The sequence below is a fragment of the Pseudochaenichthys georgianus genome, chromosome 11, assembly GCF_902827115.2.
Source record: "Pseudochaenichthys georgianus chromosome 11, fPseGeo1.2, whole genome shotgun sequence".
Lineage (NCBI taxonomy): Eukaryota > Metazoa > Chordata > Actinopteri > Perciformes > Channichthyidae > Pseudochaenichthys > Pseudochaenichthys georgianus.
Genome location: NC_047513.1, coordinates 32,683,786 through 32,710,560, shown reverse-complemented (window position 1 = coordinate 32,710,560; position 26,775 = coordinate 32,683,786). Strand labels below are relative to the sequence as shown.

At 42.3% G+C, this 26,775-nt stretch overlaps 2 protein-coding genes across 2 annotated transcripts; both read right to left on the bottom strand.

The window, feature by feature from the left end:
- Positions 1-6,597: 6,597 nt before the first annotated feature.
- tpbg1b (trophoblast glycoprotein 1b) lies at positions 6,598-14,173 on the bottom strand. The gene is made up of 2 exons (XM_034094188.2): positions 10,706-14,173; positions 6,598-9,940 (listed from the first exon to the last, which is right to left on the bottom strand). Exons 1-2 carry the CDS (start codon positions 10,957-10,959, stop codon positions 9,091-9,093), a joined length of 1,104 nt encoding a protein of 367 aa, XP_033950079.1. The 5' UTR covers positions 10,960-14,173; the 3' UTR covers positions 6,598-9,090.
- Positions 14,174-15,458: 1,285 nt separating this feature from the next.
- LOC117454915 (transmembrane protein 222-like) lies at positions 15,459-26,095 on the bottom strand. The gene is given in 7 exon segments (XM_034094189.2): positions 15,459-17,080; positions 20,810-20,940; positions 22,395-22,491; positions 22,626-22,657; positions 23,822-23,906; positions 25,975-26,074; positions 26,077-26,095. Coding segments are annotated over 7 exon segments (549 nt in total). The 5' UTR covers positions 26,093-26,095; the 3' UTR covers positions 15,459-16,992.
- Between the last annotated feature and the right edge of the window lie 680 nt (positions 26,096-26,775).

The following is a 26,775-nucleotide window of genomic DNA, read 5'->3' as shown; positions in this document are numbered from 1 at the left end:
GGGGACACATGTTGATGTAGAAGAGACATGGAAAAGAGGGGACACATGTTAATGTAGAAGAGACATGAAGAAGAGGGGACACATGTTGATGTAGAAGAGACATGGAGAAGAGGGGACACATGTTGATGTAGAAGAGACATGAAGAAGAGGGGACACATGTTGATGTAGAAGAGACATGAAGAAGAGGGGACACATGTTGATGAAGAAGAGACATGAAGAAGAGGGGACACATAGTGGATTTTGCATAATAGGTGACCTTTAAAGCATGGAGACACTAAATACTAATATGAACATGAAAATGTGCACGATCTGCTCCGACTTCCCTTATTTTATATTTGTACTTTCTTTAACAATGCTGCTATTTATGACTGTGTTGATTTTGTTTGTTTGTCTCTTTTTTTAAATATAGCCTACTATTTTATTTGTGCCGTTATGTGCAGGATCCCTTTGCGGTATAACAGTTGAAATGTCCCTGCTGTGGGACTAATGAAAGATTTCTGACTCTGATTCGGGGACATACAGGAAGTCCCACCATGCTTCAATAAAGAGTCTCTCCTGTGGTCCTCTTGTAGTAAAGGATAAGGTCCGTGATTATAAATAATAATCCTTATATTTATTATAGCGCTTTATCAAAGACTCTCAAAGCGCTTTACAAATACACATTACACATACAGATCATACGTGGATGGTCATCTACTGTGGACAATACCCACAGAAGCAAATTCGGGTGAAGTGTCTCGCCCAAGGACACAACGGCTTGACGCAGTGGGGCGGGTTTCGAACTGGAGTTCCCCAACGCCCCCTTGATCTGATGACCATACGCACAGCCCACTGCGCCACCCGTCCCCATTATAAACGGCCATTTGAAAGAAGTCTGAGATACTCACAACTCCTGCACCACTTCATCTTCTGCTTCATGCATCAATGAGTTGAACTGCAATGGAACACAGCGCCGGGCAAATACAATAAACCAGAAGTCCTTTGAAGACACCTGGGATCAAATCCTATCAGCAGACCCTCAATGGTCCATTCACAATGACTTCACTTAGTGCTGGCATACGGTTCTTCATCACTCCTTAGTGCAGTTACGCTAAAGACATTTTATGAGCATTTCAAAGCTGCAGGAATCAATATTCATAACAATGGATCATATCTGAAGAGAAATGTGAAATATGATGCTCATTGAGATAATCCACAGAGAACTTTGAACAGTGTCAGTGAAGTAGAAGCCATATGAACATTCGAAGCATCAATCAAAAGGTTTCATTATGTTCCTTTGGAGCAATTCCACTTTGCAATCGTTTTTGATAACCTTTGCAAAGTTCCACCTTGTCTCTAAGTTTCAGCAGATGAATTAAGCCTCAGCTTTAGCACTGACTTACGGCCCGTCCACACTACAGCGTCGACAGCGTCGAAAACTCCAATCTGCCCATTCACTTTCAATGGGGTGACGTCACGTTGCCTCGCTTTTTCGCCGTACTGAATTGTGGGTAGCATGGCGGTCCGTCTCCGCCGTCTCCGGTGTCAGAAGGTGAACAATGTTCAACTTCTGACGCCGGAGACGCCGGAGTAGCCAGCGCCAGCCAATCAAATCCCGTTTCTGAAAATCTGACAGCTGAAGCCGTAGCCAATCAAACCGCGTCTAAGCTGGGAGAGATATCCCGCCATTCATTTCTATATTTCAAAAAAAGTCGGAGGAGAAACTAACTATCGCCGTAGCAATCACCCGGTTTTGTATGACCAGACCCTCTTCACCTACCGGGACACAAACCGGAAGAACCAGGCATGGAGGGAGGTGGCAGAGACAGTGGGTGAAACTGGTAGGTTTTCGCCTGTTTGGGGAGTTTATATATATATATATATATATATATATATTGCTCCCATAAAAACCCCGGGGTTTTTTGCTTTGTATGTCGGGGGCGGGAGATTCATGTGATTGGTTGTTGGTCATGTTGCTTGAATAAAATCTCCAAGCTCCAGACACGCCCAGCTCCAAGCTTTTTTTGAAGCTGTAGTGTGGACGGGCCGTTAGAGTCTGAGAGAATCAGGCACGTTGGGATGTATGGGAAATATGTCTCCCTAAACCTCATCCAACAACAACCACAGCAACAACAAAACAAAGCTTCTGAAATGCCGCACTGAGCGGGACTCTGATTTGTGCCGAGCCCACAACAAGGAGGCCCAGAGGACCTGGGGGGGGGGTCTTGGGGGCTATAAAGCCTTGCAGAGTCGTGCTGTCTCTCAGTTTACAGTCCATTGGGAGATGAATGGAGAAACGACTTCAGAGGGGAGCTGCATTGTTGCGGTGGAGAGTTTTACACGAGCGCCGCTTTCATTCGAGCATTTGTTTCTCATTTTCCGCTGGTCTGGGGATCCATTGCGGTCGTGCACCGAGAGGTTTTTGTTTAAATGTCAAGATCATAAAGAATCCCATTCTGACATGTGAACACATACATGCTGTACAAACTCTGTGGTGAACATACACCCCAGTGGGACTGATGGATTCAACAATTAGGCGCAAATCAAATTCTATTTCTGATTTTTGCTGAAGTTGGAATGAAATGTGATTTCTCCGTACTACTTCTGCAGATTTTTTGTTTTTTTAAATGCGATAAGTTTGTTTTTGCCATGTGGAAACGCCGCTGTTTTTGGTCAATTCACATGTTTGCAGAATGTGGTGCAGAGATGAGTCCTAAAACCCAGAAATTAGTCACTATTTTAGCACCTTCCCTTATCTCAAAGCCAATGGTCTTTTGAGTTCGTTTTTTTTGGTTAGATGCCTGAATTAAAGGTGGGGTAGGTAATTTTGGAGAAACCAGCTCGAGTGCGCTAGAATTTGAAAATACACAACCGGAAAAAATCTGCCACTTCCTCACAGAGCCCCTCCTCCAACACACACGAACGCGCACATGACCAATGAGGGCACGAGATAAGTTTGTGCCCAGATGGAAGGCTGACATGCAGGTAGGCCATCCAGTTACTTTAGCCGGCTCAGATGATTGGTCGTGCTTTTTACAGCGCCACGGCTTCCACAGAGGACATTTATGTATGGATTTTTTGTCAAAGCACTTCAGATATTCATTGCTATCGGGATGTTAAGAGCATTCCATGGAATATAACAAAAAGTGTATCTCGAGCTGGTTTCTCAAACTTACCTACCCCACCTTTAAGGTCTGTGGTTAACAAACGCTTCAGAGATTTTCACATCTTGTTCCACGACATGAACTAAGTCAGTAAATACCTCAATGGTGAACATCTAACCAGTGGCTAAATGAGACTACTAAATGCTACACGTTAGCCACATTTAGCTTAGTGGTGGTGACGTGAAGCCATGTGACCAAGATGTAGTTCGTCTAAAGCCTAACGTGGGCTTTTAACTTTAAGAAATCATAGAAATGACTCTGAATTCTGGAGAGAAGAGAGACCAACTAATGTGATAGAGTTGTGTGTATGTGCACGTGTAGGCCTACTGTGTATCGCTATAAAAAGTGATAAATGGGGGGCCGGTTGGCTTTAATGAGTGGTTGGACCAGCTCTACCTCGCCTGCATCCTCTGGCAAGCACAATTAGTCACATTGATGAAGTGAGCAGCCGAATAATGGGCGAGACCCCGCTGGAGTCACCTCTGAGGGCGAGTCTCCTCCTCGAGGAGACATGATGGAGAGGCTACTAACAGGAAGCTGGGCACAAGATATTAATTGATCTCAAATATTTGCACTGTTACGAGAAGGAAAGGGAAGATAAAGGAGGCTAGATTCACAACATGCGCATGGTGTTGTTTTTAGAAGTGGAATTGGATCATTACCAGCTAATAAAAGACATTTAAATACTTTGTTCAAAGGTTGTTTCTGTTACTTGAGAGCAGGTTTAATCAGATTAATGTTCTAAAAGTAATAAATATATGGCCTTAAAGTATTTTTTTATTATTACTCGTGCATTAGTGTAAAAAACCGATTGTTCAGTAGTTGAGGACGAGCTCAGTTTTGAATAATAACCGCTAGAAATTGAAATCTAAAAATGGCTCGTCCTCAACGGCGGAAAAAACGTTCACAGAGAAGACGACAACAATTGTCACTTGCACGAAGCAAGGTTATACAAAAAAGAAATGATCCCGAATATGAAATACCTTCACGGAGTGCGTCGAGGCGCAAGCTGTCGTCCAAAGAACAGGAGGGTTCAGCTAGCGCCTCACTGCAATCTTTAAAGGCCGTTTTCTCAAAATGAGTTTTTTCTCCTACTCTGAGTTCGAAATGTCAACTCCAGTAGCACGTCGAGACACCAAACCTTCCAGTTATATTCCTATCAATATTATGAAGGCTTTTACAGAAGGGTTTGTTCATATATCATTCATAGCCTGAATTATACAACATTGTACACCTAAAAACATGGCGGAAATTGATATTTTAGGGCTGTTGACAGTATTTTCTGATTTATGGACTGATAAAAAGAGATATCCAAAATCCCTTCAGTAAAAGCCTTAGTTAGTAATATGACTACAAAATGAAACAAGAATTTTTAACCTGGCTTTATCCAAAGTTCAGATTTTGATTCCTGAAATGTGTTTAAATATGCGCATATTTAATGAGATAATGGATAATTTGCATTTTTAAACATGCTATTTCAGAAAACTTGTAATACAAAAAACAATTGCCTTATTGTAAGTAATTAACTGGAGAAATGTCTAGCTGATACCTTTAAGTTAAACAAATTACCCTATTCACCTAGGGTGTCTCCCCTTAATATATAGATTAATTGCTTGGTTTGTAAAAAACTAGTACAAACTTTTTTTAAACAGAAATGCATAAAATCTTCCCATTTTTGCCCCATCATAAAATATTATTGCATGAAAAATAACTAAACCTTGATAATTCATTTTCTTTTCAATTGATTTTCCATTGACTATAGCAACGCATCATATTTATTAGGGTCTTCATATGTGTTGTGAGCAAAAACGCTTATTTTGTAAAGTAACTAAATCTGTCGGACAAACGTAAAAGTAAAAAGTTATGTATTTATCTCTGAAATGAAGTGGAGTAGAAGTAAAACGTATGTACGAGAGACCTACTTTGAGTTAATACTTGGTTACATTCCACTGCTTGAAGTATGGCTAACCCATGTGAAGCAGAGAGCATCATATGTCTGTATTTAGTGATGGCAATGTAAATCTGACATGTGTGTTCAGTTGAGAGACAGGCAGCTGTATGTGTCATACCGTGCCAGTAGAGGGGGGGGATGCCACTCTGTCATGCTGCTGACTGTTGTGGTCTCTCTCTAACATGTTCAATTCCTCACAGATGTGCTGTACACTTTAAAGGCATATTCCCTATCACGGCCATTAGACCTTGTAATGGCGCCAAGATGTTCCCGGAGACAGGAGGCGTATGGAATAAGAACAGGCGGAGAAACACTCTGTGAAAAGACACACTTTAAACGTGTATCCTGCCTTTTCCAATAGCACAAACCACATGCTGCACATCCATACAAGTTTGCTTTTTAATCACACATTTAAAAGTTGAAATAAAGACGTGTTGTGAACATACAGTGTGAACAAACACCGTGGAGCAATTCCTCTGCTTTTAACAAGCCTCTCTTCTGCTCTGGGACTTAATGGAGAACGTCTGGATGTATTTGTAGGCTTCCTCTCTTTTCATTGCATTCCTGCAATCTTGCCTCACAGCACCACACCATATATTTTTCAAATAGCCAGACTCATAAAAGGACAGCAAAGGCACGGGTCCTAATCCACGCTTTAATGAGCGGAAACGGAAGTAATGGCATGCCAATTGCCACTAATGCCCCGTGGCCGGCCCTAATGCCCCGGGTGTGACACGGTGTGTAATAGGAAAGAGAAACTTCTCCCGGGATTTGGTCCCTCGGGTAATTATTAAGAAGGATGACACTTTAACAATAGCCGGATCAGAGCGCTCAACTTCGTCATCATGAGTGGATCCCATTATGCGGTGGAATAATGGCCGCCTGTGAAGACAGAAAGAATGGGAAACAAAGCTCATTTGAGGCGTCTCGCCATCTGAGCTGCCCTTTATGGCCGAGAACGATCCTCAATTGTTTTCTCGTCTTCGAGTAAATCCCATTTTAAAAGGGCCCTATTCTTCTCATCTTCAGGTTCATACTGGATTTGTATTTAGTGTCTCTACTGTGAAATGTCTCCATGCTTTATTAGCCGCTTTCACACCAAGTAGCCGTTCTTAGTTCCCAGCACTTAGTTCCCCCATGATGGAACTAGGAGCAGATCGCGTTCTCACCGGAATAAATCCCTGAGGGAAGATTACGCAAATGAATCCGCTGACGTCACTTCTTCTTCTGCTTTGGGTTTACTGGCAGGCCGCAAACAACTTCACGGCGTATACTGCCGCCCAAAGTCCCCGGCCGGAAGTCCCCGGAGTTGGGGACTGGCTTCAGTAGAAGCTGCTGGGAGTCCCCGCAGCTTCTACTGAAGCCTTCCGAGTAAATCGCCAGAACGCCGACACCTCCTCATCTCCACCGCTCCCATTTTTTCTTTTGTGTTGCCATAAGTTAGTCTCTCTCCGTTGGTGCGCGGGGCTAATGCTAATAATGCTAATGCCAGCAAATACAATGGCGGCTTCAAAAAACTTTTCCGAGTTTTACGGGGCGTGGTTTGCAATTCGCCCAGCCAATCGAAATTTGTACTTTTTTCTCCCCAGGAAAGTCCCTGAAAATGGGGGTACAAGTTTTCTGAAAAAGTACTCTTTTTGGTGTGAACGCAAAATTCCAGGCACTATCGGAACTAAACGGGAAAAGTACTCCGGTGTGAAAGCGCCTATTGTGTTCTCATACTGCCTGTGCTGCAGCACCTCTTTTCACCCTCTGTCTGAAACCAGAGCCCAGTCTGCTCTGATTGGTTGGCTGACTGGCTCTCTTGTGATTGGTCAACCGCTAAGAGATGTCCCGCCTCTTAGCCTCATCACTTACAATGTGTTGGAGCGCTAGCCAATAGGAGCTCAAGTGTTACCTAGAAACGCAAGTGTTACGTAGTTAGACAGAGTCCAATGGAGGGAATTTGGGGATTTAGCCTTTGCAGACACAAAAACCTATAATACCCCACATGAAATAAAAAACTCAAAAAGCACAACAGGGCCTCTTTAATGTGGTTCTGGAGCTCGGAGAAATGACTGTCCTAAATGATGACCATGTATGCTCATTACATCTGGACCGAATGAGAACAGACATCGTGACTTTCTTAAGCTTTATTTTATCATTACACATGCAGGAAAATCTCCATGTGATAAACATTTCTGGATGGTTATCAGAGGAGTTTGCAGACATCTTGAAAGGATGCTACTTTGGCTTTGAATAATGGGAGGCTGTTTACTCTGTTGCAGATACCTATAGATAGCTCTCAATTTGGGCAATAAACACTTTGAGGAATGGCCGCCTGCCAACCCCTCTCTCCGTCTGTTTGTCTCACTTTGTAGCATCATAAGGCCACAGAGAATGTGAGAATGCGAGATTATGATTTAAATTTAGACATGCATGCAAAGTGCGAAGCTAAGGATTTGACTGAGAATACATGTATTGACATTCTTGTTATTCTAAGGAATTGCTCTTCCACTAAAAGTATATTTTCCTTGTATAAAAGCTGATGGTGGAAACCAAAAGTATGTTCTGAGCAAACTGCTGAATGAAACAATGTAGCTGGTGTTTCAGAATCATCTGTGTCTTATCATTGGAAGAAAAAAAAAGTCACTAAACAGAAAAACGTGGAGACTTTTCTTTCAAAGAGTCTCCAGAGCGGCTGTTGTCTTTAAGGAGGGAGGGGAGATTGCTTTCAGCGGCCTCAGCCCAGGACTGGTTCTCATCATTTTGACAATAAAACTCAAGGAGTTGAAACAAAGCAATGGTTCAGAGAGAGAGAGGGAAAAAAACCAGGGGGCTAGGAGATTTCCGCTGGCCTGCAATGAAGTGGCTCCCCCTCCCCTCCCCTCCCGAACCCCACAGAGGAGTCGAGAGGCGATTTTAGGAAAGCTTTGGAGGCTTAATTCCTCCGTGGCACCCTGGGGGCTGAAGGACGCACGGACCAAAGGGCTCGAAATGGTTCAAAGATGAATGAGTGACTGTGCTTTCAATTCCCAGAGGTTTGTTTTTGTCGTGTCAGGGTTTTATTGCAGCAAGCTAAGATGTGACAGAGTGATGAATGAAAGAGAGTTCAGATCACCTTGAGGGTTAGGGAACAACACTCAGCTGACTTTAGGCACTTGCTCTTGTGCGGGCATGAATACAAAGACATGTCAAACACTGAAGTCCCTGTACGACACTCATGTCCCTTTGAAGCACAATCAAACGGGCCTCACGCGGAGAGCCAGATGAGAAGAATATTCCTCTTATTGTTGTTTGTGTCCACAATGCTCTTCTCTTGGATAAGAAAACATTTTACAAGCGGCCGCCAAGAACATATTTGCCAAGTTAGGATTAAAAGCATTGTTTTGACAGTCTATAAATGTTTTTCCAATACAAGTAGACTTTGAGAAATCAGGCATAATACGATTTAAACAGAGAACCATGGCATGCGTTCAGCTCTCAGATGCTTTTGGATGTTCCTAAACCCCCAGTACAACACTCTGGAGAATCACAGTGTTGAAGTTCCTTTAAAGGTATCTCAATTTCCCTTTGGCTGAATTTAACTGAAAGACTTATGAGGCATATGCCAGAGTATTTGCACACGGCACAGCACCTGACCTCATTAATGCTTAGGGCATGTTACCTTTGCTGAAATGAACAATTAGCCACCAATGTTGGACCAAGTGGGATTTATCTTTCAGCACGACTTTATAAGACAAAGGGTAGGAACGCCTGGGGCATCTGGAGTTCACAAATTAGGGAAAAATATGAAAGAACTCTTTCTGCATGAGGCCCATTCTGTATTAAAAGAGCACATTAGTTTTATAATATGGGCAGTGCATGCTTTCAACAAGGCTGACATACTGTATCAACAACACTATGTATATATTTACAGACAAATCTGTACACTTTTTACATTCCGCAACTGATAGACGCATTAGAAAAAATAGTCAGTGTCATACAAAAACTGCACCACAGAGGTGGCCGTCCTTTTTATATGTCGGCGCTGGTGCAGACCTGCGACAGCCGGGGGTCGGAGTCGATCTCGAAGCGGTAGTGGTAGCCCTCCCACACCTCCCTGCAGGCGTCCCGCAGGTCGTTGATGCGCTTCTTGATGCCCTTGCGGTTCAGGTAAAGTACAAAAAGAAAAATGAGACCGACGAAGCCCAGGACTATACCCAAGAAGACGTAAGAGGTCTGCAGAGCGAGGTCAGCCCCTGCCCCGCTCTGATGGCACCCCAGAGTTAACGTAACCACGGAGAGCATGGATGTGTTCCTCATGCCCGTTGGGTATGCACACACGAGGCTCTCAGCATCACTAATGCGTCCCTGAGATCTGTTCAGCCACAGGGCGAAAGACTCGATTCCACACGTGCACGTGAAGGGGTTTTCCCCCAGCAGGAGGTCCGCTCTGGGCAGGGAGTCCAGCTCTCGAAGGCCCTCCTCCGGCACCGCCTTCAGGGAGTTTAGCGTCAAGTCGAGCACCTCCAGGCGCTCCAGACCGGTGAATGAGGAGTTGTGGATCGCTACGAGGGAGTTGTTGGAGAGCAGGAGGCGCTGGAGGCTGGTGAGGTGGGAGAAGATGTGCGAGGGGAGGAAGATGAGGCCGTTGTGGGAGAGGTCCAGACTCCTCAGGGCGCCCAGGGAGCTCCAGCGCAGAGAGGTGGCCAGGTCCATCACCGAGGAGTGGTTGTAAAGGGCCCGGCTCAGGTTCAGATCCAGCAGGGAGTGGTTCTGCACCATGAAGGCTTCGGGGTGGATGATCGCCAGCTGGTTGTTGCTCAGGTCCAGAGAGCGGAGGCTGCGCAGCCCCGAAAACGTGTTGGAATCCACCTCGGATATTCTGGGTTTGAGGGAGATTAATGAGACGTTGATTATACTTTTAAATCAGATACAAGAGCAAGAAGGTGCAAATAATGCAATGCCTTTAGGCAGAACAGGGCTGTTTGGATACAAATGCTTCAATACATTGAATGGGGTATTCATTGTAATACAGTTTGATTGAAGCAACAACAAGGAACAACTGATACTCAATTAGTGCTGCAACAACTAATCGATTGGTTTACCGATCATGAAGTATTTTGATAATCAATCATTAAGTAGTTTATCATGCAGAAATGGGAGGAGACGGGGTCTGCTGCCCCTCAGATATGGAGGTTTCTGGCTTTTCTCTGTTATTCCAGACATGTAAGAACTCACCTTCAACTTTCCAAAACAAATGACAAATCTCACTATTTCCTGACATAACATCGATGCAGTTAACAATAGGCAGATTAATCAATAACAAATGATCAATAGTTGCAGCCGAGAGGTGCAAAGGCTAATCAATTGGTTTGGATGGCTGCAAATAACAACTAATTATTCGTCGTTTTCCATGCAAAGTTGGCAGAACATGCTGTCAGGAAATGTCCTGCTGTTCTTGGTTTTCTTTCATATCTTCAAGATTGAAACAGACATAACAAGACATTTCTACTGTGGACTTTGAGAAATGTATGACATTTTACACAATTTTTTTATTTGATTTGATTTGTATACGTATAAATGTTGCCAGGGATACATCTGCTTTGCATTACCACAACGTGACCTGGAGTCACCGGGAGAGTCTCACCTGTTGTTGCTCAGAGAAAGGGTCGTCACATTGTCCAGCCCTTTGAAACACTCCGGGCCGATACGGCCGATATGGTTCCCGGTGATGAACAGATTCCGGGTGTAACCGGGGATCCCGGCCGGTACAGCCCGCAGCTCTCTGGAGACGCACTTCACGGTGTGTGCCGCCTCGGAGCACTCGCAGCGCGGGGGACACGAAGCGTAAAGAGAGCCGAGCAGCGCGCAGAAAACCAGGCGAAGCGCCAGATCCCGCATGTTGGAGAGGAGGGAAAGTGAGCGGTGCAAAAGAGAAACACAAATGGATAAATGAAACGATCAGCTCCTCCAAGACGTCATAATCAAATGTTGTCCCGGCTGGGAATGCGCCTCAACTTTGCATCCCTGCAGAAAGTGTGGCCGGGAGGCAGGGTCTGATTTCCATGAGAACAGAGGGTCGTGCTGATCTGAGGGTGTTTGATCCTCTGCCGGGGCGAAGCGGGGCGTCGCTTCTTCTCCAACAATGAAGTTAAAAGGACCCTCGCCTGGTGCGATGATATGTGGGGAGGGGCTTCTCTCCTGCCGGAGCCACGAGATGTTTCCTCTGGCTGGAGAGAGGAGGAGAAAGTGGCCGAGCCCCCCTCTCTCTTTCTCTCCATGTTTACACTCAAATACAACCACGTGACGCTGGACAATACTGCAGCTCCTACCTGAAGACAGGGAGAGGAAGTCTGATTGAGTTGTTGCGGGACAAAAACATGCAGAATCCTGCAAGAAGTTTCTTTAGTAAATGTGCAGAATTAGAATAAGTACTCTGGTATTAAAAAGTAGGCTAACAATACCACAGTGTGGAAATACTCAAAATGTTACATAAATAAAAGTACTTAACTTTAGCATAGGAATATTCTTAAAGTACCAAAAGTGAAAGTACTCATTTTGCAGAGAAGCTCAATACAAATAATTGGCTGATTATACAATTATTTTCTTAACCTTTTGCTCCAGCGAAAACAATATCTCAGTGGAGTACAAGTATACACAGTTGCACAAATTGGGAATACTGAAATAAAATACCTTAAAACTGATATAAGTGGGCCTACTGCACTTAAGTATGTTCCCTATTTGGTAAATGGCTTATTATCAGGTTTTACTTTATTGGATTTCTTTATGAGAAGTTCATCAAAACTGCCCAATTTTTTATGAACAAAAAAAGCAGGATGTTGCAAGAAAATGTGTTTTCTATGATAAACAAATGAGTATTAAGATATTTTACTTTAGTGGCAATACTGCCGTGTAGAAATACTGTAAAAGTATTCATTTTCATTAATAACTGTAGAAAATGGTAATACCCGAGTACAGTACAACACAACTGATGGTTATTTTTGTATGATTGGAATCCTACTCTTATTTTATAGCTCTAATTTAGTTTTAAATAGGTTTTTATGAGAATTCCTACAATAACTTCACATTTTACCAGTTGAGGAATGTGCAGTCCGGGGTCATTCCCAGCTCCCCAGGTGGGATGGTAAACGTGGGGGAGGGGTGTTTGGGGGTCCAGACTATAAACCCCCTTTGATCCCCTCCCTTGAATACCGTGACACTCTGCAGGATGATGGCCCCTCAGAGGAGCTTTGATATCAGCATCAGATCTGTGGCTGCTTCCTTTCCTTAATGTTTATTCTGACAGCTTATAATGATTATTACAGGAATCACTCGGGAGGTATTTATAGAAACTCCAGGAAGACGGTGGGGGTGGGGGTGGGGGGATGGATTTGCCTTTCATGGGCTCAGAGTGTCCTGAAATCCTCACATCATCCAACAGTTATCATAAATAAATAAAGGAAAAGAAATAGCACACATTTTCTACAATAATAGAGATTTGTCTGGAAGTCATAAACACAGGAAATTCCTCGTGAGCCAATAAGATCAGCCGCATGACATTAGCGAAACAAGAGGTTGTTATCTTATATTTCAGACGGGTATATATGGAAAGCGGCACTTATAAAAGCATCCCCGACTGTCTTTTGTCAGCGAGAGAGTCTGAAAGGACCGAGGTCTCCACATTCCTGGACCTGGCTCTTGGATACGACAAGGCACCACAGCAGGTGACATTTAAAACCCTTCAATCCATCTCTACTTGATATTGCACTCCTGCACATGCACTCAAATAAGGACGCTCTATTTCTCGTCCTAAATTATATGTGTTATAGGTAAAACGCAGTAGAAATCACAAAGCTGAGTTTGATGAACTGAACTCAAAAGGGCCATTCATTCAACCAATGCCTTTCATAGCTCAACATGTAATAAATGAGGCGTTATTATAAAAGAAAACAAGTCATTTAAGGGCAGCTTGTCTCCCGTTTTCCAACATTTAGCGCAATTATAGAGACCGAGGGTCTTTCACGTTTCTCACTGCTGCAATATCTCTCTGCCCAAGTAGCCTGATCGTTTTCAATATAAATACTTTAGTTATTTTTACAATAAAATGTGATATGCTCCTCACGCTATAGTTGCATGGTTTTAAAGGGGAACACCACCTTATTAAAGACATTCCAATATGTTATTTCCATGGTTTAGGAAAGTTCAAATAATATTGTTGAACACGAGTTACTCTCTGTCAGGGGCGGACTGGGGGGAAAAAGTGGCCCGGGGATTAATTGACAGACAGGCCCACTTAATGCGCGGCATGTATCGTTACTTAACAAAAAACCCTATGCCTTTAATGTTATTTTGGACAATTATTCATATAGTAATCACATTACCTGAGCCCTTGAGTTGCCTAGAGCAAAATAGTTACGGCATATATTTAGTGATTTTAATGTTAACAGATCATTGATGCAATAACATTTTGACCCATTTTGCCTGACTTGACTCATGGAATAAAACATGGGCGATGTACGAAGCATCCTCAATGTGGGAGACAATTTAACAGGGGGTGTGGGCAGGTGATGGACCTCACCTCCTCTAGGGGGGTCCGGGGGCAAGCTCCCCCGGGAAGATTTTTTTTAAATGTCGAAGTTAAATGCATCAATCTGGTCCATTTTGAGAGCAAAATTAGGGACTAAATCTATGGCAGTCAGTAGGGGCTTGGACTGTGAGCCATAGGGTCGCCGGTTCAAGTCCCCGACCAGACCTATTTGGAGTGTGGACTTCTACTTGGAGAGGTCCCAGTTCACCTCCTGCCCTGCCGTGGTGCCCTTGAGCAAGAAACCAGACAAGGCTGTACCTTTAGTAATGAATATTACATGTTGTGAGGAAATCTTTCCACCAATAATTCCAATAAGTATTCCAAAATGTATTCACTGCAGGTTTACGAAAGTAACTGTAATCAGATTACTCGTTTTTCAAATGTAACACGAGCTGAATACAGTTACTTGATTTTTGTATTCTGATTACGTAAAGCCGTTACATGTATTCCGTTACAACCCAACCCTGGCCACACCCCACTGGGCTGGGCCGGAACACTTACAAATGTGGGCCGGTAGAATTTAGGCAAAAAACAAAGATTTTTTTTTTTTTGGCCCTCCGGCCCACACACAGCACCGGCCCACTGGGGAAACAGTCCGCCCCTGCTCTCTGTCAAAGTTAAACGAATGGGAGATTCGTGTGGACAGACAAGAGGTTTGTTTCTCTTTCTATTCCCGAATGAGCTTCAATACCTCATAAGCTTTACTTTCCGGTATCATCTTCGTCGTTTAGGAGTCATTTCAGGGTGAATTGTGTCAAATACTTCTGAAAACATTGTGTTTTCAGCTCCATTGTGTCGTTCTACGTCAGCAGGAAACACAACTGGCCCAAATGTCATGATACTTGGTGGAAGGGCGTAGCGTAAAGCACGAAATAAACCGTTATTTACATTTGTTAACTTTGATAGGGCGCTTTTGGTATTCATGTGGCGTCAGAATAATAAAACAAATAAGTTATTGACAAGGGACATTTTAGAAATGGCTATCAATGTGTTTCTTTTAAACAATTGAATGATAGAGAACCTGCACCATAAGAGGAGTATGTGAATGCATGTTGGTGAAAAAAAATCACTTTAGTTTTGGATTTGGGAGAGACGGTTGTTCATGTTTGCTTCTATTTTTGGACCGTCTATGCCCCTATAAACATGATTTAAAAAATGGACGTAGTACCCCTTTAAAAAACGGTCTTGAAGTGACACAGTAATACGGTTTAAATTATATATTCTATAAAAAGGATACCCCGTTCAAAATGCGGGCAGATTCTACATTTCATTACTCGTTCAAACGGTTGGAGACGAATGTCTACAGAAACTGAAGCTCCACACGAACAGCACAGGCTATTGCATCAAATCAACATTAACTTAAGCAGGCCTCTTAAAGTCTAATGTATTATTTATTCTTGCTACAATGACATACAATTTAAACCAGATTAAGAGAAAGATGAAGAGTAATAAATATAAAAATCAATCAGCGGGCAGTGGAAAGCAGCTGATTATTAATCAAGAAGCCACAGTGATGTGTCACACACACACTCTTGCATGCATACAACACACACATGCAATCTCCAATCACTATGTGCATGAATAACACACACTCAATCGGGCACAAATCTGCCTCCCTGCTGTGCATAGATGGAACAATGACAGGGTAAATTATTGAAAAGGATAAATCTGTAGTGAGAGATCAAATTTGCTAAGTATAAAAAGAGCACCTGGTGTACAGTATAATGTGTGATCAAATATTTACAGGCAACATGGGTGAAATACACAAGAGGCCACAGAGTATTAACATAAGTGCAAGAAAACACGTTACCCCTTTAACACAATACAGAAAAAACAGATTTTAATTAATAAAATCACTTAAATGCCTTTGGATTACGGCAGGATGTCGGCTGGGTTCTATCGAAGCTTTGTGAAAACAGCGCTGACATTTCACAATGACCTTCGAATGCGATCTGCAGCGGTGGAAAGCAGCAGGAAGGACGCTATGAGGGAAAGTGGGGAAATGCAGCAGGGGCTGGAGAGTGTGAAAAACCTGAGGATCCTGGCTACCTGCTGCTCCTGTCAGCACCGGACAAAGAGAGGGCTCAACACTTATTCTGTTAGACTGCAAACAACGAGGGGATTTCAATCTACTCACGACACCCATGGCAACGGGTTGGAGGTGCCAAACGCCACGTGGAACTATTTTCTTTCATGTATAACTAGAACAATTAAATTAGAAGATATTGAGATAAGTTTATTTTTAGGTCAACAATTGGGAATAAAAAAACATAATAATAAGAGCTGACCAGGATTCATAACCCTCACATCTATACCCCTTTTCCACCAAAGCGGTTCCAGGACCAGTTTGTGGTTTTTATTATTTCAGCTGTATTAACTTACCAATACAGCTTAAAAGGTCTCACTAAGAACTCACTGATATCTCACTGATATCTCACTGAGAACTCACTGAGAACTCGCTGAGAACTCGCTGAGAACCGAACAAGCACCAGACGGAGCTAGCACCAAACTGCCTTTCAGTGGAAAAGGGGTACACGGGCTTTTCGTTCAATAACCCTGGAGTTGCTAATCAGCTGTTCCACTAAATACAAAGTTAGATATCCAAGGACACAGATTGAGTTTGGCACAAGAACAACAAAAACTGAACCATCGTCTCGGTTTTAACCGCAGCCATATTCATCGAGTTCGCTGCACTCGCTGCACAGATGGTCTGTAGTTAAAAAGGTTTGAACACATTCTGAAAGAAGTACCATGAGGCGATACGTGTAATGCACGTACAACAAATCTCTGAGATACTATTTCTGTTTTAGAAGATGTAAGAAAACGTACAAAAATACAAACTGCCGCGACGTGTTTAGCGGAGCATGAAATACAGTCAAATCACTTGGTACTCGATGTAACATGTTTGTATAAAAATGGCATTCTGGAAGCAGTGAATTATGGGATTTCACTCCCTGGAAATGATAAACAATCTGGAAGCAAGGCATGAATGCGTTCCCTCTGGCTACACCACGTCGACACTTTGCAGGTGGCGATGGCTTAAACCTGCTCTCAGGGTTTTAAGTATCATATCCATCAAGTGTTTGTACGTCGGGTGTTCAGTCACGACATAAATAACCGATATAAAATCACTTCCATCACTTTCAATCTTAGCATAACGCCGCTAACAGGCCGTCTGCTTCAAAGCCAGCCTGTGTTCCCGCTCCACAACCCTCTCTCGGAGGTTAGTCGTCTTTTATCTCCTCGACACCGTGTCATGCCCCCCCCCCCCCCGATCCCTCGATGTGTAAAAGGTCAACCCCACATTGGACCTGCGGGGGTCCTCGTGTCCTCCACCTGCCTCCAGGTCACTGCAGGTTGAAGGCCAGGACCACAGCGATGATGATGCCCATCAGCATGAGGAAGGGCAGCCAGGTCTTCAGAAAACCTGCACAGCTGGAGAACACACAGAGAGGAAGAGTAAATGAAGAGGAGGGAAATAAAAGAGCTGAATGATTTGTATTATTTTCAGTATGAAATATCAGCATCATATTTGTACTGATTTTAAAACGGTTGTATTATTTTACGAGGCACTGACCTCCATCATGACATCAGAGTGCCGCAGTGACGCGTCCTAAAACCCGGATGTAAACTCCATCCGGTTCCTTCGACAGAAACCAAAGCAATCTCTCCGTAGGGTTTAGGAAAACAGCTGGAACTAAGGTCTGTGGTTGAGACACATTTAAGAGACGGATCACGTTTTGTTCAGCCGGATAATCTCCACACGTCTTACTTTATCATTTTCGAATCGTAAATCTAATCACCAGAAGCTAAATGCTAACGCTATGCTATGAACGAGCTACAGCAGGGTCGCTGCTTCAACGTCACGCCGACTTCAGATCCATATTCAAACTACAGATTCTAAATGGAACAAGTTGAAGCGTTTGTCTGAACAGTCTGCAGGAGGCAGGGACTGGCTTTCAAGCAGAACAGAAACTAACTTAGAGAAGTGTTTACGTGTTCGGCGTAATGACGTACAACGACCTCCACGACTTCTGTAGTCCTATTCAGCCACTCGGTAACAACCATCGTTTCTCAGACACGTCAACTCTTCAGAAATCACCAGCGGGGTCAGTGCTGATGATTTAATGTCGTAGAACAAAACGTGATCCGTCTCTTCAATGCGTCTCAACCTCAGACCTTAGTTCAGCTATTTTCCAAACTCCTATGGAGAAAAGGACTTACTTCCGGGTTTTAGGACGCGTCACTGTGGCTCTCTATTTCATTACACCCGACAACTCGCAATCGGCAGTTTTGAAGCATTGAAAACTTTATTTCATAAAAACGACAATTTATTAAAACATTTTTGTAGGCTGTAGAAAGTCAGTACCGTACTTTTCGGACTATAAAGCGCACCTGCATAAAAGCCGCAGCAGCTAAATTGTCCGTCTGTCTTGCTCTCGTTCTGTCTCTCGGTTCCACTTTTACTTTGGCGCGCTACCTGTCTCGCTCTTTTCCGGCCTCCAGCTTTTCCTGCTGGAGCCCGCCGCTTAAAGGTGGCGGGCGCGGACCGGTCCTAGAGCCCATAGAGTTAAGGTGGTTAATTTTACCTGTAAAACCCATAGATTTAGGAGGTTCCCTAGTGGCCGTTAGCTGCACAAAAAAAATGGGGGGAAAAGTCGCGGCTTATAGTCCGAAAAGTACGGTAAATATGGCAGCAGACCATTTACATGCACAAAAACCTATAGAACACACGATAGGAAAGGGAAAACCCAAAAAAGCGCACTCTTTAAGCTTCATTTGAAAACTTAAATATGTTTTCAGTACAGTTGTCGCACACCAAAGTGACTTTATTTGTCTAATCAACTTGTTTTAACAACAATCACCTCACTCACTGGGATGTGTATTCCAGCCCCACATCACTTCACAGACTTTCTGCAGGACTGTCCTATATACGGTCTTACTACTTCCCTAAAAGCAGGTCTGCCTCCCTCTCTCTCTCGAGTCCTGAGACACAAACAGGTTCAAGGCATTCCAGTAAAATCCCCCCGAGCCCCCGGATCAGAGAGAGAAACCTCGTCCAGAGCTCCAGAATCTTCTTCTTATGGTGGCTTTACACAGAGCAGCTCAGATCAAATGCTCCGCTCTAGTTTGGGCCTTTGAGGCAAATAAAATGCTGATGTTTTAGAATAAAAACTGTCGATTTTCTGTACCAATGCCAACACTTTTAAAGCATTACAAAAATATAAAACAGAAGGGCAACCATGGCAACCATGCTCGGGGGTCTTCTTCGCTGCTTTTGGTGTATTTTCTGGCGGAGGTACAGCGCCACTTACAGGCCCGGCATATGTAATCCAGCGTCTCCAGCGGGTCGAGCGGTCTCGTGTGAAGGGACACGCTTATTGAGCCGTATCCGTGTGAACGGAAGACTTTTTTGATTATCAAATTCGGTTCGTTTCGTTTCCGTGTAAACTTGGCAAGGTTTGATTAACCTCTTCACACCGAAGATCCCATTTATGAGTTTTTTTTCGCATTAATGTACCACTTTTTACCAAAATAGCCATAATTCGATATCAAGTTTGTTGATGAAACATTAAAGCTAACTTTAAAGATAAGGGGGGGGGGGGGGGAGGGGAGTCATACTAGAAAAAACAGCAAAAACATTTGAAGAAGCTTTCATATTCCTAGAAATCCTTCTTTTTATTTACTCATGAATAAACATAAAACAAATTTGGTACATTGTTTTTTTATTTTTAGAAACCACATTGCTTTACTTTTTATCACATCAAAAACATAGTAAATGTTAGAGGTTTTACTCTTTTCGCTTCCTTTTAACAGCCAGTCTTCGTACACTGTTGAAAATAAAGCGCCTCAAGCTTGCTGATAAAAAATAAAGCCAAATGGCTACTGGAATAAAGTACATCCAACAACTAACATACTCTGCGTAACGTACAGGTGAATACATGTTCATATTCCAGGACTGCTGTTCACACAGTCAATGCTTTATTAGTTATACATTCCACATTGTTCAGATAAAAGACACTGAAACATCTCATTGTGTCTAGCACTATTGATTCTAGTCTACAGGAGAGAGAGGAGCTGCTGAATCTGAGCCAGGCCTGAACAGCAGCCATCTTTTCTCTGTGTTTGGTCCAGGAGCCTCACACCTGTTCAGTTGGACTAAGACCAGACAACCATAGCGCCAGTCAAGAATACTTCCTGCTGCATTATGCATAACTATTCCTACACTGTTCCCCCAAGACTCTTCCCTAAGACTGAGAATTTGGTTTGGGTTATTGCCAAATATCTGGAACAAACTCCCAGAAACCTTTTACTACTTTTAAATCCAGGCTGAAGACTTTCTTTTTGCCGCTGCTTTTAAATTGAACTATTCACATCTAAAACGGCCCGGACACACCGAGCCGATTTCGGCCGTCGATAGATGTCCGGCCGTCGATGAGCGTCCTGTCGCCCTACTCAGATTGGTGTGTCCAACATGTTGAACCTTCCGCCGACAACAACATGTTGAATCGGGAGGCTGTCGGCAAAATAAATCACTCCGATTGGCTGTTCAGCTTAGCGAATCAGTGCATGAGAAGCGAAACGGAAGTGAAGAAGGCACACACAGACGGCTATTCTTTTTCATTTTCCAGCACCGCACTAAACATGTTTTCGATAAGTCGTTATGCGAAACAGTCTGTGACGGACGAGAGTGAAAATGGAACGCACGCTATTTGTTGTTTGTATATATCACGCAGTCTGTCTTCCGGTTGTTGCCTCTTTTGAATGACGAATACACACTACCGCCGCCTGCTGGTAAGGAGAGGTATTGCCACTCACGCATGTAGTTCGTACGTGCTACTTGGCCGTCGGCTGAAGTCTTTGCGGTGTGTTCCTGTTGGCCAAGACGCAGACAACAATCGGGTCCGTCGGGACGTGTTCTTTGGTGTCAGCTTGGTGTGTAGGGCCTTCACACTGCACTGTAACTTTTATTCATGTACCCGTGTTATTCATGTTTTATTATTTTTGCTTTTTAATGTTTCTAATGTGTTTAATGCTCTTAATGTCTTTCATTTTTGTAAAGCACTTTGAATTGCCTTGTGTTGAAAAGCGCTACATAAATAAACTTGCCTAATATTCATGCGAACACATCCAAACAAGCTTCGTAGTGATCAGTCCTCTTACCCGATGTGTTTCCCGTGGATGAGCACGAGGAGGCAGAGCTTGACCATGTTCCACGAGGTGCTGTTTTCATATTGCATCAGATTCAGAGCCATGGCCACGTGAGAGTGACAGTTATCACAGCAGAGGTTGTGCTGCGGAGAAAAAGAAGAGCACACATCAATCACTTTCATAGAAACACTAACATTACTGCTTCAAGAACTATTGTTGTGTATCTTACTTATTGGCAACGTTTTAGAGACCATTTTCAGCGCTATTGCTAATGTCATAACACTACTGTATAAGTTATAAAAGACATATTTTAACACATTTATTGTAAACCTGTAGTACGATTTCACAAACTAAGCTTCTCGAAGTTTATATAGTTATATTTTTCATGTTGGTGTTTTCACCGGTAGTATACTGTACATTTCAACCAATTATCTTTTAGGCAAATACTTTACCATAGATATTTCATATTTTTTTATGTTACTTCTTGACTTACTTCTATATATCTTTCTCTATACACATAAGCCGCGTTCACACCGAGTACTTTTCACCCGTACATTTTGCGTTTAGTTCCGTTAGTACCCCTGATGTCGCGTTCACACCAAAAAAATAACTAATACCTCATTCACACCAACGGTGTTTCAGGGCCGGTTCGGAGCTTGAAAAGCACCGGGTTTTCCTGTTCACACCGCAGCGGAGCAGCCTCTTAGCTCCGGAATCCGGTTCATTTCAAGCACCAAAAAATTGTCCGGCCAGAGCAAAAGCACCGCATACGCCACGCTTACGTCGAGGCGGGGGCGGGGGCGGGGGCAGGGGCGGGATCAACTCCTGAACAACAACAACAAGCCGGCGTTATATCCAGTTTGTCCACAACGATGGAGAAACTTAACCAGCAGCAGTGGTCCACTGAAGAGACCAGCTACCTGCTGGGTATCTGGTCTTCCGTAGAGGTACAGAGGAAGCTGCAGCACAATCGGCCGTTGTTGTTGTTGTTGTCAGCTGTGAGGGGTTTCCGCGCGCTTTGGCTTTATGAAGCAGGCACGCAAACGGTTACGCCATGACGCAAACGATGACGCAATGACGCAGCACCAGTCGGACTCTGGGCGGTGTGAAAAGAGCCGGAGCTAAACCGAAGAACCGATTCTGAACCTGAAAAGCTCTAGCACGGAGCTTGAACCGGAGTTGCGTTGGTGTGAATGAGGTATAAGTGCCGGGAACTTTTCACCCCATTTTTTAGCGCCTGCTGAGAGATGGTACTTTCCTGGGGAAAAAAAGTACCACAGTTCTGATTGGCTGGGCGATTGCAAACCACGTCCCGTAAAACTCTGAAATGTTTTGTAGAGCCGCCATTTTATTATCCTCGCATTAGCATTATTAGCATTAGCGCAGCGCACCAAGGAGAGAGACTAACTTATGGCAACACAAAATAAAACGGTGGAGATGAGGAGGTGTCGGCGTTCTGGGGATTTACTCGGAAGGCTTCAACTTATTCCGGTGTACTTGCCGTGAACGCAGCTATAGACATATTTCCCCCCCCAGGGATAAATAATGTTTTTGTTCTGATTCTGATACATAAAAGACCATAATAACGTGTATTTACCATCCTTTGTTTGTACTCCTCTGAAGCGTCGTGCACCGCCGTGTCCCAGGCATTCGAGCCTCTGGCGTACACTTTGCTAACGTCAAGCATCCAGTACCTGTAAACAAAGAGACACATATATATCTATATATTTTCTTAGTCGGACGGATGTCGGGGAACAGCTCTGGTTTTTACAAATTCTCTGGAACAATTTGTTAAATCCCAACAACAACAATATTCTGATTTACTCACTTCGTTGGTTTTCCAAAAGCCATGTTGTCTTCCTGCAAAAACAAGGAGGATATTTCTTGTTGATCACTTGTGCCCTCATGTTTCTTTGCTTAAGCTGGACTTACTGCATGATCTCCTTTTGTTCTATATAGTAAATACAAACATACGTTCAGGATCAAACCCGTGGAGTAAATGAATTAAATCAAACCTTTCAAGGGCTTTCAAACATATAATTCTTTTTTACGATGTGATGATACATCACACGCACTGGGCTCTTTGGTAACTGGAGTTTGCATCGAGTCCCAGGTCCATCAGCATCAGTCATGTGTCGATTTTTTCCGGTTGTGTATTTTCAAATTCTAGCGCACTCGAGCTGGTTTCTCCATTCCTACCTCCCCTACCTTTAAGCACAACATTAACAGCAAGCCATTAAGTTGGCCAATCGAACACTGATTTTATAACGTGAATATGAGTAGCATGAGTATTTCCATTGTGAATGCTGTGATAAGATGCATGTCATTTTCCACCATGATAATTCTCCAGAAGGGTAAAATCCTTCCTCATCGGCAGAATTGTTAAAGCTCATGGATAATACGACAACATATTTCATTATCCCACTGTTGTTATCTATTATTGCAGGGCTGTTTTGGACTATTTTTCAAGTGCATTAATTATGTAATGGCTGATGCAAGCACATTTGGTTTTTACCATAGTGTATTTTTGACAAACAAATTGAAACATACTGAAAATACAGAACTAGGGCTTTGATAAGTTCCTTTTCATATTACATTACATTACATTACATTTAGCTGACGCTTTTATCCAAAGCGACTTACAATTACCAATTACAGGGACATTCTCCCTGGAGTAACTGAGGGCTAAGTGCCTTACTCAAGGGCACACTAGTGGTGGTGTTCCAGGCGGGATTTGAACTCAGAACCTTCCGATCTGCAGCCCACCTCACTATCCATTAGACCACCACTACCCCTCATATATGCTATCCCTTGTTTTGCAAGTGGCATACTTTCAAGAAGCTAGTGTAAAACTAAAGAAGGCAATGACGATGCTTAACACTTGTGGACCAGTCATTAAAACCATATACTTTATTATGAAAGCTTATACTTCTTGTCTTATCTGACATACATTGTGGTAATTTAGAGCCCCTTGTACCTCATTTCACATACAGGCCATAACACTCTGCAGCAGTCATTACTCACGGAGACAAAGTACGGTCCTGCAAAGTCCCGGATGACCCCGGTGGAAGTGCAGATTCCTGTGTGGCCAATGAGTGGAAACAGCCATCTGAACAAAAAGAAATGTAATAAAACAATCTAAAAGTAGTACCTCACAATCAGAAATACTTTCTTTATCCCCTGGGGAATTTGGGTTACTGCTGCTCCATTTTAGAATGAAAATATAGACAAATGTAGTGGCGTTGTAGTATACATGTAGGCTATAATGTTATATAGAAAAACATTGGACATACTGTAACCTCTTTAAACTTTTTGTAGTGGGAGGTAGGACTCAATATGATGGTATTGTGGGAAAAAAGGATAAGAATTAGTCAACTTTTCCCTCAACAACTTCTAGTCTTGTTCCAAAATTCGCAATCTAAGAGTTTTTACGTCCACTTCTCCTGACAGCAGGCCTAAAAAATGCATGTATGGACTCACATACAGACGTATTAAGTACTATTATGCACAAGGGTCATGTGGTAGTAATGCATTTTTTTTAAACTGTCAATACTTTATCAGTAAGAGATAATGGACACAAACACATTATATGTTAATATACATTATCTACCACCACCGTCAACGTGCTTGGTATAAATATGATACAGTATTTCCTGTTTATAGTGATATTCCTAGAAAAGTGGTTATCTAAGAGTGTGATTGTACAACTTATATACTGTGGTTTTTCTTAGAAAGCAACATGTAATAGTAGCCTATGGCCTTTTATGTCATGTAAAATTACAATGAGTTGTTGGTTAAACCATAGACTTGCATATGGGTCATTCTACAGAAAAGGTGGAAGTGCTGTCACTTACTTTAGCAGACACCAAAATACATGACGTTGACCTAATACTCACATTCATTATATATGTTGAATAAATAGAGATTGTCTTTACAATGGTACTAAATAAAAAATGGTTTTATACGTAAATTGCGATTTATTTAAAATGCCAAGTTCAAGGAATTGCCTTGTCACTTTGATCATACATGGAAGTGGAGCCTATAGTTTTAATTTAAAAGATTTTTTTTTCAATAAATAAATCTAATTTATATTTACATAACATTACAAGCATTAAATATAACACTGAAATGGTAACAACAAACGCAAATTATTATTAATAATATCAAATAAATGTCAGTCACCCACAATTACGTCATTGGTGTTGCTGCCATGGTTACTGCTACACACAACGCTTTTATTTTTGAAATAATGTACCGTCTCTGAAGTGCCTCCTGTAACAAGCGATCATTTGAGGCAGTGGACAAAGACATAAGGAAAGTCAGATACTTCTTACTTTGTTTGTTAAAGGTGTCATTTTATCTTCAAATTGTACGTGCGTCTTTCAAGTCTGTCATTAGTGTTACTCATTGCATAGCCCTAGGGGTGAACATTTGAATGGGAAAATGTATTGTATTGAAGAGTTAAACGATTTTGATATTGACTGAAGCCACATTTGGTCTGACACATTGCAGCCATTTTGTTAAAATGGTAGTGTTTTCTCCAAATTGTCACTGGTGTTACTCTTCTTCCTGGTAACACGTAACACCAGTGACATTCCTATACAAATAAGCTTTGTATAAAGTATAAAAATAATAAAAATATTGTAAGCTCTACTTGTTGTGGATTCATCAAGTTAAGAGTTAGTTATTGCTATTTAACAGGTTTTAGAAGGAATATATTTCAGCAGATTTGTATCACCCAGATTCCACCTTTTCTGTAGAATATGTTAACTTAAAACACTAAGACACAATTTTTTTCTAAAAGTTTTGGTCAAATTAAGATATTAAGAAATGTGTCCTGCTAAAAGTATGAAACACTTGCATTTATTTAGTACAACTATAAGAGCATTTGAGCTTTTACACCAAGTTAATGTGTACTTTTAAGTAAAAAGGCTGACTTTAAGCACATTTATCTGTTTCTTTTAAGGTTGCTTAGCCTATAAGAATTGTTTTTATAGTTTATATATGTCACTAACTCACAGCGAAGCCAGCTAACAAATACATGTATTAAAATCATATTTAAAAAACAAAACAGCAACAGGATGCTAGCTAAGCTAAGCTAAGTCAGCTGTCACTTCCTCCGGAGGTTTCTGAGTCCAGAAGCCGACTTTCACGCACTGTTTACGGCGGTAACTCACGACAACACGGGGATGGGTGTCCACACTACACAGTAAGGGAATCGACCGGCCTCTGTGTTTATTTTCTCAGAAGCTATCTGGTAATTCTTCATGCTTTCTTTTCAACAACATCCGCCATCGCCAGCTGTGGAAAACGAACTTCATTTATCCCACTTACAGCCGCGTAAAGTCACAAAGAAATACAAGGGACAAACACCGGAAAGGGTGGGATTTGAGTTTCAAAATCAAATTCAAGAAGTGCCCTTTTTGTAACAAATGTTGAGGATAATTACAATTAAATATTATGTACAGTATTTATTTTTGCAGGGAAATTCTAGCAGAAAAAAAGTAGAGTAAATTGGTATTTCTAATTAATTATTGTACAGGTTTTTTTTTTTTTTACTCTTTGTCTATTCTGTTTGGATATATTTATTCCTGCATTTTATTAGGTCTATGACACAATTATGTTATGGCACTAATATGTTCATTATTCGCATTTATTTCTTTTTGCCTTAAATTATTTTCCACCATTTTATTAATTTGAATATCTTAGTACCGTACACGCTGCATTTTTGGAAGGGCATTATATTTAAAATGTTCATTGCCAACAACTACAGTGAAGATGCATTATTATAATTAAGCCTTTGAATATGAGTTTGTTTAGCAGTACACTATACAAATGGTCTGTTAAGGTTTTACTTTGAAAGGTACAACCGAGACGTCTTTCTCTTATTTTATCTGGCTTTATTCTGTGTGTCTTGGCTGTGGCAGCAACTTCCGGGATCTATGAGCCTCCACAGTCCACACACAGGAATAAATCAG

Excerpts from the sequence above, each read along its gene's own strand:
- tpbg1b (XM_034094188.2), bottom strand. The coding sequence starts at position 10,959 with ATGCGGGATCTGGCGCTTCGCCTGGTTTTCTGCGCGCTGCTCGGCTCT. Across the intron at positions 9,941-10,705 it reads CTTTCTCTGAGCAACAACAG|AATATCCGAGGTGGATTCCA; the intron begins GTGAGACTCTCC and ends CCTCAAACCCAG.